The sequence below is a fragment of the Camelus bactrianus genome, chromosome 9, assembly GCF_048773025.1.
Source record: "Camelus bactrianus isolate YW-2024 breed Bactrian camel chromosome 9, ASM4877302v1, whole genome shotgun sequence".
NCBI lineage: Eukaryota > Metazoa > Chordata > Mammalia > Artiodactyla > Camelidae > Camelus > Camelus bactrianus.
The window spans coordinates 6,670,916-6,685,321 of NC_133547.1; the positions used below are offsets into that span (position 1 = coordinate 6,670,916).

The 14,406-nt window shown below is 51.8% G+C and overlaps 1 protein-coding gene across 3 annotated transcripts; it reads right to left on the reverse strand.

Annotated features, from left to right (window-relative positions):
* Positions 1–19: 19 nt before the first annotated feature.
* On the reverse strand, positions 20–14,193 carry RUVBL2 (RuvB like AAA ATPase 2). Of its 3 annotated transcripts, none has more exons than XM_010946941.3 (15): positions 14,082–14,192; positions 11,238–11,292; positions 9,142–9,197; positions 8,690–8,831; positions 7,306–7,435; positions 7,085–7,151; positions 4,719–4,825; positions 4,542–4,635; positions 4,054–4,177; positions 3,720–3,814; positions 3,506–3,624; positions 1,271–1,390; positions 726–855; positions 254–368; positions 20–131 (listed from the first exon to the last, which is right to left on the reverse strand). In XM_010946941.3, the coding sequence occupies exons 4-15, from the start codon at positions 8,817–8,819 to the stop codon at positions 106–108; spliced, it is 1,257 nt and encodes a 418-aa protein (XP_010945243.1). In that variant the 5' UTR covers positions 8,820–8,831; positions 9,142–9,197; positions 11,238–11,292; positions 14,082–14,192; the 3' UTR covers positions 20–105. The 3 variants fall into 3 exon arrangements, with proteins under 3 accessions (XP_010945243.1, XP_010945242.1, XP_074225378.1); XM_010946940.3 differs by lacking the exon at positions 14,082–14,192 and adding an exon at positions 13,827–14,010; XM_074369277.1 differs by lacking the exon at positions 9,142–9,197 and having other exon boundaries at positions 14,082–14,193.
* Positions 14,194–14,406: the final 213 nt, after the last annotated feature.

Genomic DNA, 14,406 nt, shown 5'->3' on the forward strand with positions numbered 1-14,406 from the left:
CACACACACACACGGTGGGTCCAGTTTCAGAACCATTTTATATAAAGTCACAGTGTCAGAACTCTGGTAGAAAACGGGGCAGGTGGGGGTGAGGGTGACATCAGCTCAGGAGGTGTCCATGGTTTCACCTTCTGTGGGGAGAAAGAAGGCCAGAGGGGTCAATGTGGCCTAGAGGGCGGGGCCTGAGCTCTCCAAGCCAGGTTCCCTCCCCAAAGCGGGCACTCCCGGGGTGGGGGACAGCAGGGACACTCACTGAGCTCGTTGAAGAGGAAGGCATCCTGATACTCCTTCATGTACTGCGTAGAACGTGACTCATCCAGAAAGAGCGAGTAGACCCGCTTGATGTCGTCCACCTGCACCTCTGTGCCCTGCGGGGGGCATTGAGACCTTAGTGGGGCCCCTCTTGGGGGGTGTGTCAGGGTAGGGACTCTGGGGCCAGGTCTTCTGGGTTCAGTTCCCACTGTGGCCACCTCCTGGCTGTGGCCCCACCTCTCCATCCCTCAGTTTCTTCATCTGTGAAATGGACTTAACAGCACCAACTTGCAGCCCATAGATATTTACTCAGCACCTTCTGCGTGGTACAGAAATCAACCTGAGAGACCAAAGTCCCCTGCCTTTGAAAACCTAAGGTCTAGGACTAATCACAACCACCCACGGAAAGCCCTGGGAGCAGCGAGTCAGCCACTTGCTCATTCGACACCCATGGGCGGACTCAGCCTGCTGACCTTGCGTTTCCGGCACACCAGGCTGGCAGCCGTGATGAGCTGGATGGCGTAGCGCAGTGAAGTCTCCAGCCCAATGCGGGTCAGCACTGTGTAGGCGTCCTCACTCATTTCCACATCTTCTTCCTCGCACCTTCGGGCAGGCAGGGGAGGGGGCGTTCAGCCAGGACTGGGGCTCTGACTGCAGCCACCCCATGACCCTTCCCTTGGGGGCCCTGCTAGATCTCCCAGGAGGACACATGGAGTCCACATGACACAAAACGCTGAGCAAGAAGGGCCACTGAGGCACTGGGCCTAAACCTGGGCCTCCTGACCCTCTCTGTTCCAGGGCTCTTTCCCTGGTGTCAGTCACTAGCACGGCCCCTCAGAGCCCCTCCCCCATCAGAGGCCACTGCTGGGATGCCCAGTCCAGCCCAACTCCTTGCAGGCCCAATGGCCTCCCCCTCAGCCCTCAGTGTCCTCATGTGTCAAACAGAGCGGACACCCGTGCTGCCTCTCCCGCCCACCGCCTGGTCCTGCACCCAAATGCCAGGAGGCCCCGCCCACACCGGATGCGGAGGATCTGCTTTGTGTCTTTCTCGCTGTAGGGAGAGGTAGAGACGATCAGCAGTCGGTCCAGCAGGTCAATGGGGATGCCGTGGGGGCTCTGGTAGCTGGTGCCTCGGATCCTGAGTGTGGGGAAAGGGAGGGCTGTCAGGGTGATGCTCCCAGGACCCAGGCAGCCATTCCTTCTATTCCCAATACCCCTCCCCTCCCCCTCCATCACAACCCACTCACTGGGCCAAATACCAGGTGACCTTCAGCTCCTGGCTGGCGTCACCGCCTGGCTGTGCAGCCAGCCCCTGACTGCATCAATACCCCTCTAGAGCCAGGCTCGCTTTAGCTAGATATCTATGTCTGGGATTAAGGGATCAAGGTCCCACTCCTCTGAGCGCCACAGGGGAGGGACTGTGCCCATCCTGTCCCCCACTGCCCCTGGCCAGCCCAGGGCCTGGCCCATGACAGGTGCTAGGAAACAGCAGATTCCCATTATTCATGGTAATTCCATCATGCAGGGGTGAACACTCAATTAGCGAACAGTGAACTACCGCTCTTGAGGGAAATACATGGTTAGGTTCTTGTGAGCCTTTGGTCACCATTTTTGTCAACCAACCCACACATAACCTGGTTTCATGTGTTTCTGTTTATAGTCCCCTTGTCTAATATATATTATTCACGACTTATTCATGCTGAACTCATATCCAACAGCACTTGAACTTGTGCTTAAGAGACACTGGACAGCTGGGAGCCATTTTATCTATTTATTTTTATTTTATTTATTTATTTATTTTTAAATGGAGGGACCGAGGATTGAACCCAGGACCTTGTGCATGCTAAGTGTGTGCTCTACCACTGAGCTATTGCCCATGGGGGCCATTTTAAATGGTGAAGTCACCACAAACAAAAAGCATACAATGTGACAAATATGGCACTAAAGAGATCTGTAAAAGGACACGTGTTTACAGCATGTGAGTTCAAACCAGAAAGCAGAGTGTGGCCCAGTTGGACCCTCATTTGGAGCGTCTACGGTGGGCAATTTGATCTTGTGCTGCTCTGCACACGTCCGCGAATGACTCAAAAAGTGTCGTGAACACCGACTGGGAGGTTACAAATAAACTGTAGCGTGTGAGCAGGTTCACAAATACGGAATCTGCAGACAATGAGGACTGACTGGATTTGCTGACTCTCAGAAAGGCCCCTGTTCCCAAGGCCTGACCTGCAGTTGCTTCAAACGTGCTCCCAGCTGGTCTTCATCTAACCCTCAGGCATTTGGATAGCAAATTCTGGTCCTGCCACTGTCTCCATGTGACTTTGGGCAAGTCACCGGGCCTTGCTGCCCCCATCTTATAAGGGGGGCTGAGACACTCTCCAGCCCCTGAGCTCCTCTGGAGGGCCAAGCAGTTCATCCCAGAAAAGTGCCGAGCACAGAGCCGGGGACAACCTGCCCGGAGCCCCCAGCAGCCACGCTCCTTTCTTCCCTGTGCTTCAGCGGGCACGTGGCCGCAGCACCGGAGGGGACAGCCCTCAGCCTCATGCAAGGCCATGTACCCGAGCAGTGCTCGGCAATGGGTCCAGGTGGCTGTGCTGGCTGAAGCCTCCAGGCCCCAGTCACTTGTCCACCACTTCCTTCTCCCTCCCTGTGGACTCCTGACATGGAGGTGAAGCGGGGAAGACCCAGCTGGGGGGACAGGGCAGGGCAACACCCCAGGGCAGAGGTTCCCAAGCTTTATGGTGTCTGGTGCCCTCCATGTCTTAGGAATCTTTCTGTGGTATCCTCAAGCCAAGAGAAATACTAAGTTTCATTCCCTTTACTTCCATTAAGCAGTTAGGTAGAAGTGACTTAATTATAGTCGTTTACCCAGCATCCAACACACGTCACTGTGTGTCCTTCAAAAACTGAAAACATCCCACAGCCCTCCTGTGTTTTCTGTAGCACCCTGGGGTGCCTCGGTAGGCAGTTAGGGAACTGTAGTACTCTTAAGGGCTACAGGAACAAGACAGAAAGAACACGGCCCCTGGACTTCCTTGTGGAGCAGAGCTGCCCACCACCCACCATGTTTGAAGGAAAAGTACACCATCTCCTCTGGGCCATCGCATCCTTGTGGGCATCCTTGCTACAGCAGCCGAGCCAATTCCTCTCTAGTGAGGTGCTCAACAAATGTGCCCTGTCTAGCCTGTGGGACATCCACCGCCAGAGCACCCCATCCTCCACAGGGGCCCTTGAGGGGGCCGGCAGTGCTCACCGGGTGATGCCACGGTTGGTGGCCATGATGAGGACAGGCGCCATGTCACTCTCCAGGGCCCGGTTGAGGAAGGAGAAGCTCTCAATGTCCAGCATGTGGACCTCGTCAATAAACAGCACCTGGGAGCCATTGGGGTGGATGTCAAATCCACCACCCGTGGCCCGTCTTCTCCTGTGCTTCCCCACCCACCACCGCCACCTGCCCCAGTACTCACACCGGGGATGATCTCTGCTTTGCCCTCCTCCCGCCACTCGGCCACTTTGGCATTGATCTGCTCTCGGACTTCTGATTTGATCTCCCCTGTGTCGCCTGTGAGAGGCAGGGGTGGCGGAGGGCCGTCAGAGAGGAGACAGGGATCCAGGGCCGGAGGGTGGATGAAGACGGAGAAAGATGGGATGTGGGGGGCAGAGGGAAGGGAGACCAAGGCCAGAATGACAACGTAATAGGAGTGCGGGGGAGTCGGAAACAGCCCAGAGAGGAGGAACAGTCAGAGAACCCAGGAGGGAGGAAGGGTAGCCACCAGGCCAGGGGGAGTGGGACTGCCTCACCTGAGAAGAGGGCCAGGAAGCCCTGGGTGCGGGAGTTGATGACGTCGATCTCATGCAGGGACACAGTGTGCACCACCTCCTTGCGTTTCTGGAGCTCCCCATCTGGACACTGCACGAACTTGGTCTATGGGGGCAGGGTGCAGCGTAGAGGGCAGAGTCAGAGCAGAAAAGAGCATGAAGTGGGGTCCAAAGGAGCTGTCTGGGGGAGATTGGGGCTCCCTGGAATGGGGCTGGGAATCCAGATGGGGGTTATCCAGAAACCCAGGCGAAGAGGTAGTCAAGGCTGGGCATTTAAGAACATATGGGGGTCCCTGGAGGACCTGGAAACCATGAGCAAAGTGCCCAGATAAGGAACTTCAGCTGTCCCAGCAGGTACAGGGAAGTGGTTGGGGTGACAGGAGGATCCAGACCCTGTGGCCCTGGGGGTGATGGAGAAGACAGAAACATCCTGGTGCCTGGATCGAGGAGACCCCAGAGCCCCAACCCACCTGGGAGCCCATGGCATCATAGTCGCGAGCGCGAGTGAAGGAACGTCCCAGCTTGGAGATCTTGCCCGTGGCCTTGTCAATGGTGATCACATCCCTGCAGGGAAGAAGGGTGGAGGTGAGAAAAGGAAGGGCCGAAGCTCCCCGCACTGGCCACCTGGTGCGGCCCCCAGTGCTCACCCAGCCTGGACCTTGTCTTTGGTCAGGGACTCGATCATCTTGGTGCCCAGGTCGTATATGGTCTCCATCTCTGTGGTCTTGAGGGTTAGCTTGCCCACCTTGGAGCCCTGAGGGGTGACATGCCAGGCAAGGGGCTCAGAGAGGGCCCCAATGTCTCCCCAACACAGCTTCAGAACAGACAAGACATGGGGCAGCTTTAGGGTCTTGATGGAGATGTTCAGTAGCACAACCATGGTGATAGCTTCATGGGTGCACAGGTGTGTCAAAACCTAACATCCTGCAAACCTTCAAGGGCGTGGTTTATTGTATGTCAACTGTACCTTAATGAAGTTATTACTTAAAAGCCAGTCAGAAAAACGAATATATGTATATTCATGCATAACTGAAGCATTGTGCTGTATACCAGAAATTGACACAACATTGTAAACTGACTATACCTCAATTAAAAAAAAAAAAAGCTAGTCAGGAAACAAATGAAAACTTAAAAGACAAAGTCTATAAAAACAACAGGTATACTACAATTTAAAAAACAACAAAACAACAGGGACCTTAGAGCCCACAGAATGGTCAAGGGGGTCCCACTCTAACATTCCTTTTTTATACCCAAATAAAAGGCGGTTTTTGTTGATCACAAACCCAGAAGACAGAGCTAAGTTAAACACAGCTAAGAAAACAAAAATGCCACACCCCTTCCCGCAAGATAAGCTATGAAAACAAAATGCCAGATTCCCTCTCCACAGGATAAACAGTCACCAAGTCTAGGCTTTCCCCCAGCATATCCAAGTCTCTCCTGTTTCCTGGAATTGTTTCTACAGTGAGTTGCTCCCTTTGTAGGGACAGGTGGCAGGATAAAAGGACAGAGGTTGGGGAGGGAGTTATTCCAATTAAAAATAATAATACTAATAAAAGAAGGATGTATCCATGGGATACTTTGTAATTGGAATCTAATTTAAAGAACTATCTAGAGAATAGCTTTCCCTATACGTAAATATTCTCCTACCACCTTTTTTTTTTTTTTTTAATTAAAGTATAGTCAGTTTACAGTGTTGTGTCAATTTCTGGTCCTACCAGATTTTTACAAGTCAAAATTTAATTGCCAGTAGATGGGACTAATTTAGGAGGCTGTTAAGAGTGAAAAGGGCAAGTTGTCAAGAAATAGTAGTTTTTTCAATAAACAAGTTTGCTATTACTTTTTTTTAAAAGTGAAAGTTGCTGTAATTACAATTTCCAATGAAAATGATGAGTAAATGAAAAAAAGAGAATGGTGTCCACGTGACAAGACACAGAAACACGGAGGGCGACTATGCATTAGGTTAATGGTTGAAGCACGTTTCAGATTTATTTAGCATTTTATTAGCAGTTGTAACTTGATAATTAAAAGAGAACTATGTATATAGATGAACCTCAATAACACCACACTAAATGAAAGAGCCAGACACAAAAAATCATACATTGCATGATTTCATTTATATGAAATGCCCAGAACAGGCAAATCCAGAGACAGAAAATAGATTTGTGGTTGCCAGGGGCTGGGGGCCAGAGGGGAAGGACAGAGACTTTGAAACTGGTTGATGATTAATTTTGTGTTATGTGATTTTACCTCAATTAAAAAGAGAGACCTATAGAAAACTGTAAGACAAAGGGAAACCAGACTATGAAAAAAGACTTAAGAGATATGAAATTTTTTAGATGGGCAATAGAGTGTCTTGGAATGCACAGTTGGGTGATAAAACTAAGGAAACTCAAGCAGGTGAGGGCAGCTACTTCTGTGGGGAGACTTGGGGGTACTGCAGAAAGAGGCATAAAGAAGGGGCTTGGGGGGCAAAGTTCTAGTATTTCAACTTGATGGCATTTATGAGGATTTTTGCTTTATAATAATTTGACTACATGCTTATTTTACATGTTTCTTTGTATCTGCTTTATTTTACAAGGTTAAAAAAAATCTTAGCTTAATCCATTAAATAAATAAAATAAATAAACCTAGTTATCTGCCCCCACCAAAAATTTTTTTTTAATCTTAGCTTAAAAAATGGGAGTGAATCATACCTCACTTAAGCTGGGTGGTAAACGCCTTTTGGGTACTAGGCTGTATAAATCCCACAGAATGGGTTTTCAAGCCTAACTGTCAGGAATTTAACTGTGAGAAAATTCTAGAACTTCTTGGTCATTCCACCACTTGGTTTTAATTTCTCACAGTGCCCCTGACAAATGGATGAACTGCTGTCAACTCAGCTGGCCCCCTGTGGTGGGCACACAGATGGCTCCGTCCTGCATCTCTAATCTTCCATAGGATTGGGACCTGAGTGCAGACCTGACACCCCCACCCTCCAGCTCTGGAGGTGGCCTAGACTTGGGAGCAGACTCACCGTCCCTGTTGCTGGCCGATCTATCTGGATCTCCACCACCTCCCCTTCGATGATCTCGGTCTCCTCCCTGGCCAGAAAACAGATCTAAGGAGAGAGCCCTGGGCACTCAGGCATCGCTCACTCCTATGAGCCCTCGGGCACAGGACAAGCTGGCCAGGGCCAGGCTGGGGGCAGGGGGGGCATCCCAAGGCTGCTAGGAGCCGGCACCGCCCCCTGCTTACTTGATGCGAACGCCGATGGAGCGTCGGAAGGCCTGTGTCAGTGCCTCTGTCTTACTCATCTCCAAGGAGAAGATCTCACTGCCCGCGATGGCCGTGAACGGGGTATCGGGGCCCAGGGCCTGCGCCATGCCTGGGGGGAGGCAGTCTGGGTAGAGGGGGCAGGCCTGGCACCGGGTCCCCAACACCCACTCTGTGGTAAACCAGCTCTTCTCCTTCCTCAGGAAGGAGAGCAGAAGAGAGGGGCCGAGCGCTAGGGGCAGACAGGGAGACACGGAGGAAGGGAGGGAGAGGATTCTAATCTGGAGGCCTGGATTAGAATCCCATGTGCTCAGAGGGTAAACCTTATGAATTTATAATCTTTCCAAGCCACCTCACAGGACGTGGGAACTCTTCTTGGTCCCCTTCACAGACGTGTGTCACACTCTACGCCTAGGTCTCCTGCCTGCTACTGTCTGACCAGGAGACTCCCAGACATCCTGCAAGTCTTAGTTCAGGCCCTGACTTATCCGGGAAATCTCTCCTGACAACTGCCACCCCGTCCTCTCCCCACCATCCCTCGCTGGGATGGGAGCCTCCTCTGTTCATTACCCTGAATGGGACCCTGTCCACGAACACTTGGCCCAGACTGGAAGCTCCTTAATGTCCGGGCTTTGGTCTTACTCATCTCAGTGACCTCAGTGTCTAGTCCAGGGCCTAGCACACCAGGGCACCCCAATGACTGCTACTTTATCTTAACTGGAGACCTAGCTGTTACCTTGATTCTCACTGCCTGGTGGGAGTGAGTGGGAAGAGAGGAGAGTCCAGGAAAGCTCAGGAAACTGAGGAAAAGATGCCTGAATAGGGCTTTGAAGGGTGGATAGGAGCTCAACAAGGATGAGGGACAGTTGTGAGTAAAAAGCTCTTAAGTCAATAATGGCTTTCAAAAGAGTCTGCTGGTTGTCTATACAATGCCCACCTTTCCCATCTTCCTTAGTTCGAGAACTCCCATTTTACTAAGGAAGCAGTGGTCCCAATTAAAATACAAAAAAAAGTTTTAACGTCTTACTCTCCCATGCAGCAAAGGGTGGCCATTTGATTAAGGTTTAGTCAATAAAATAGAAGCAACAGTGCATGGGAGTAGTAAGGCAGCTGCTCAAAGGGAGCTATCTCTAGGAGGTATCCCCTCATTGCAATTTCTCTTTCTCCTTCTACCTACGTGGAATATGGGTGGGAAGGCTGGAGCCTAGGCCACCTTCTTGCAACACGAGGTGACCTTGCCATGGAATGAAGCTGGAATGTTAAAGCCACTGCCATTTGGGGCTGTCTGTTAAATGTGGCTGAACCTGACTTGACTTACACAGGAGGGATAAGCCCAGAAGAGCTCCTACCCCAAGAGGTCACTTACCCATGGCGATGGCTGTCTTCCCGGTGCCTGGCTGGCCAGCAATGAGGACTGCCCGCCCAGCAATCTTCCCTTCCCGGATCATCTCCAGCACCACGCCGGCTGCCCGCCGGGCTGCCAGCTGGCCTACCATGCCCTGGGAAGCCTGGGGGTGGGAGGTGACAGAGTACATAAGGTGACTTCCTACTGGGTGACCACTGCATTTCCACCACCTCCAGGTTAGCGAGATGAAAGAGTACATTGTCAGCTGGTACTTCAGAAAAAGGCCAAGAAAGCCTTTTCTATCCCAATTTTTTTTTAAGACCAATAAAACTCCACGTGTGGCTGAATTTTATAAATACACAGCCAAATGTGTGGAAGATCCTAACACAGCCCCCACACTCCTCAGGGCCCTGGGTACCCTCCACCTGAGGCCTCCAGGGAGCAGCCGTCCACCCCGGCCTCCTGGGCTCTACCTGTCGTGGCTCCAAGGCATCGTCTAGCCCCAGTCCCCGGATATGGGAGTGAGCACCTGTGTGCAGGAATAGAACCAGAAGACATGGTTACCAGCCAGCTAGCGGCAATGCGTGGCCTGAGGGAAAGGGCTTCCCCACTGAGGCCTGGTTTCCTCCTTGGTCACGTGGGGGCCCCAAATCCCCATTTCACCGGGAGGACAGCCTGGCAATGGTAAAGGCTCCATATACAAGAATGGCTCTTGGGATGGAGAACAGATTAGTGGCTGCTAGGGGTTAGGGACTTGGTGGGAGGGAGCGGAAAGAGGAGGAGATGGGTATGACTATAAGACAGTATTGACGGAGATGTTTGTGGTGATGGAATAGGTCTGTATCCTGATTACGGGGTTGATGTACAAATCTACTCGTGATTAAACTGCACAGAACTTTATACATACACAAGTGCATATAAAACTGGCAAAGTCCAAGTAAGATTTGTGGATTGTACTAATGTCAATTTCCTGGTTTTGTTATAGTTATTAAGGCGTTACCATTGGGGGAAATTGGGTGAAGAGTACATGGAAACTCTCTGCACTTCTTTTTAAACTTACTATAAATTATCTGTAATTGTTTCAAAATAAAACCATGATCAAAAAAAGAGTGGCCCCTAGGCTACATCGTGGCCTAAGTGACCTCACAGGTTCTAATCTCATCCCATGTAGCCCTAAGAAATGAGAGTCCCAGCTATTACCACCTGGGAGCACGCCTGGAGCTCCCTCATTGATTGACACGGACTCAGGGAGGAGTTCAGAGAGGTTAGATCCCTAGTCTAAGACCACACAGCCAGTGAGAGGGCACTTGTTTTTGTAAATAAAGTTTTATTGGCACCCAGCCACGTCCATTCACTTATACACTGCCTGCGGCTGCTCCCACACTACTGCAGCAGAACTGAATGTTTCTGATAGAAAAGATTTACTTTCTGGCCCTTTAAGAAAAGATCTGTCAGTGGGGAGGGTAACAGCTCAGTGGTAGAGCACATGCTTAGCATGTATGAGGTCCTGAGTTCAATCCCCAGTACCTCCACTGAAAAAAAAAAAAAAAGAAGAAATAAAGAAAAATAAAAAAGATTTGTTGACCCCTGCATTGGACCCTGAACGCCCAGAGGGCAGTGACCAGGTGCAGCTAGTGTCTCCTGGGTCCTCAGCTCCCAGCAGGGCTGGCCCGTGATAGCTGAAACCATGGCAGCTCCTGCACATTAAGGACTTTACCTTATTCAACCGTGTATCAACCACAGAGGTGAATTACTCTATCTCCTTTTTGCAAATAAGGAAACTGAGGCACAGAGAGCAACCAGCCCCTCAGGACACGGCTCAGAAGTGGTACCAGCAGTGTGCTTCGAGAACCCACGCTCATAGCCAAAAGCCCTTTACTGCATCTCTCGGAGACACTGAATGAATGAATGAGTGTAGTTTCTTCCCTGCAAGTAAAGCTCTTTGCAAAGTCTACACCCCACTGCCCCTACTACACCCCAACTTCCTGCTCCTGGGGGAGCAGAAACTGGGGGCTTGACTGCTCTGAGTCTTGGTCACCTAGGCTAAAAATGGGATGACAGTCACGTGAGGCAACTTGTGGGGCTATTGCAAAGATTCAGGGGATGCAAACTCATGTATTCAGTGGTTATCTGTAGAGCATCTGGTTGGCCAGGTCCCATGCTGGGGGGACAGCTAGGAAGGAGCCAGACCAGGTCACCGCCCTCACAGAGCTGATGCCCCCAAAGGGACAGTCAGTGCAAAGGCAACCCCAGAAAGCACTCAGCAAATATCCACAATCACGATTTCTAAGCAGGATGCTGGGGAGTCTGGGAGCCCCACCAAGGGCTCCCCTGCCAGGGCAGCTAAGCCAGCATCAGTAAAGCCTGGGGTTTGGGCCTGGCATGGTCTCCCCTGAGCCTTCTGACCCCGCTTTGGAACTCAGGGCCCTCCCTTCTTCGACAAGGTGGGCGTAGTGGGGAGGAAGAGTGCCCAGGCCGCCTCCCTCTCGGGGGTCCTGGGTAGGTTGGCTCTGTCAGGGTGCAGGGGCAGGCAGGGGCTGGATCCTGTTACTGATCCACACTCACTCACCGATACGCTCAATCCTCGTCACATCACGGATCTCTGGGACCTTGGTTGTGGCTGTCTGGGGTCAGAGGAAGACGCGTCAGTAGAGCCTTCATGGTCCCGGTTTTCACCAACCCCTCCTCTGTCCCTCCTGCCAGCCTTCCATGAGACAGTCCTCTTCACTCCTCCTCATGGGTAGGCTGGCAGCCCAAACACCAGCCCCCCCTTCAGTTGTCACCCACTAAGGCTGGCTGGTTGACCCCATGACACTGTCAAGTCCCAGGAAGACAAGGACTGTGTCTCTCGTTCACAGCCCCGTCCCCAGGGCTGGGCACACATTCGGTGGCCAGGAGTTATTTGCTGAAGGAAGAACTCCTCCCAACCCCCCAGGGCTGTAAGGACAGGTGCAGAGCAGGCGTCAACTTGGACATGTTCTGGCCCCTGCTGATTTCCCAGCACCCCTGGCACCTCTCTGCCCCAGCCCTGTCACGAGGCCTTAGCATGTGCAGGTGCCTGAGTCCAGCCTGCTCTCCCCACTGCCCTCACTGAATCTGAACAAGCATCATTTATCAAGGGAGGCCCTCCCTGACCTCAGCCTCTGCCTGGCTAGTTCTAGGGTCTCTAGATGTCCAGACAGAAGGAAGGGCCTCCTCTGGGAGCCCAATCTCCCTGTGTAACCTCACATTCACAAGGGAGACTGCTGGATTGATGTTCTTGGCTTCAACGGATGTGAGTCCCAAGAAGGGCCAGACCACATCTCATTGGTTCCCTTCAGGGCTCAGTGTTTAGGGTCTCAATAAACGATGTCCTGACATGCTGAGCTCATTCAACAAGCCAGTAGAGAGGCCACCTGTGTCCCCAGTTCTCCAAAGAGAGAAATCAGCCACTGTCCCTTCTCATGTGGGGGAGAGAGATGAGTCAACACCACCTGGGACAATTCCAGAACCCAAGGGAGATCCACTCAAATATTCATGGCAGCGTTAGTCACAATCAAGAGGTAGAAAAAACCCAAAATGTCCATCGATGGATGAATGGATGAACAAAACGTGGGGTAGCCATACCACAGATTTTCAGCCATGAAAAAGGAGTGGAATCTGACCCATGTTACAATACGGATGAACCTGGAAAACATGCCGAGTGGAAGAAGCCAGACATGAAAGGTCACGTGTTGTAGGATTCCATTTATGTGAAATGTCCAGAATAGGTAAATCCAGAGACAGGAAGTAGGTTAGTGGTTGCCTGGGGCTGACAAAGAAAGGGAGGCCTAAGAAGCCAGCTTGTTGCCCCAGCTCCTTGGCCACTTGCCCCCAACCCTCTTCCTCCTCACAGGTCTCCTAACCAGAATGAGAGGAGATGCAGGCATCCAACCAGAGGAGAACCCTCCTCTCTCTGGAATCGAGTTCAGACCTCCTTGTGACCACACAGGGTCACAAGCCTCCTCCGTTGCTGTTTGTGACCCGTCCCACTTACTCTCATTAGAACTTCATCACTGCCCCTAAACCACTATCAGAGGATTGAGAACATTCTCCCATCCACCCCTACACAGCCTAGCAGACTCTAATCCAGGCAAAAAATAGAGACACTGATCCAGAAATCCAAACCTTGGGCAATCCCAACATAAACGTACCAGCCTCCATAAAACCTTTCCTTTCACCATAAGCCTCTCCCATCCACCACTGCCCCCAATTCCATGGAAACAGAGGTCATTAGAGAACTCAGATCCTACCATCCCCTCATACTTCCAATACTTCATTCACATGCATGGGAACTGGGTCTCAGGAGTGTGGTTTCTGCCCTTTCCTTTTCCACTTCCCTATTCACCCCTTTTGCCATGGCAACAGAAACAGACTCAAATTTCACCCCTCAGACACCAGTACTCTCACCTCGACCCTATCTTCACCTTGACTGGGGTCACCTTGGGAACCTAGGCACCTGGAAGCCATGTCCAACCCCCAAGGTAAGGACACATTCCTTCTTCATTCAGATGTTTCTCGAGAAAGTACTCGGTGCCTGGCCCCGTGTACCTAGTCTCTCCCTAATGGAGTTCACATGCACTCATTCACTGATCATCCAAACTGAGCACACCCCTATCAGGTGCTGGAAATATTAAAATGACCCAAACCATCCCATGACAAGATTCCAAGCCAGTGTGTCCCTGGCCCTTTCCCCTCTCCACTGACACCCTCTGGGCTCTCAACACTCTTACCGCTCCGGATTCAATAAGCAACTCAACGATCTCAAGCACACAGGACAGGTCGCCAACTGCACTTCCTTCCTGTACTCAGGTACCATTCACGCCATCAACAACCCAAGACTGCTGGATGGCTTGGAGCCCAAGACACTATAACCTTCATCAGATTTTAAGGCAAAGGACTGCAGAACTGGCCACTGATTGCGCCCAGAGGACTGGACGTTGTAATTCTTATAATATGATGGATTCAGATTTGACCATTGAGACCGTAAATATTCACTTGAACCCAGGATTCCAAGATCCTAGTCCCTTCTTTTTTCTACCCTCAGACCCAGGAGCCCAGGCCCCGGCTAAGACCCAAGAGTTCAGGTCCAGCCCCCTCCTCCATGAGACTCCTCAGCCCTCCGCATGCCGACACTCACCACGGTTGCCATGATGCTCACCAACCGCCAATATCCTAGCGGAAACGGAAACGAGCTAGGAACGAGGCGTCCTGGCCCCTCTAGACTGCCAGGTCCTCCAAAACTCTCGATGGTTCTTTATAAATATGCAAATTTTCCTGCTGGGGCGTGGCATCACTCTTTAGGCCCCGCCCATCCGCCGCAGCTGTACTGGAAGATGAGTTCCCAGAACCTCTAGGTCTATAACCCATGCCTCATGGCTCCTCCTCCTCTTACCCAATCTTCCTTGCTGAGGTCGATTGCAAAATTCTTAACACTTCTTTGGCAACCACACGTCCCCCACGCTTCCTTTCTTCCTTATCCACCGTCTTCCCTCCCCCCGCCAACTTTGGGGCGGTCTCAAGCTTCGGAGTTACAGAGCTGAAGGCCAATCAGCTAGCCCAGCGATAAGCCCCACCCCCTGGAGCTCGCTTCGACCACCAAGGCGGTGGAAGGCATGAGCGAACTCTACACCGTCCACCAATGAGGAGACACGAGAGCCCCGCCCCCGGGCGCGGACCAATGGCGCTGGCCGGGGGGCGGGCCCCGCCTCCTGGCGGCC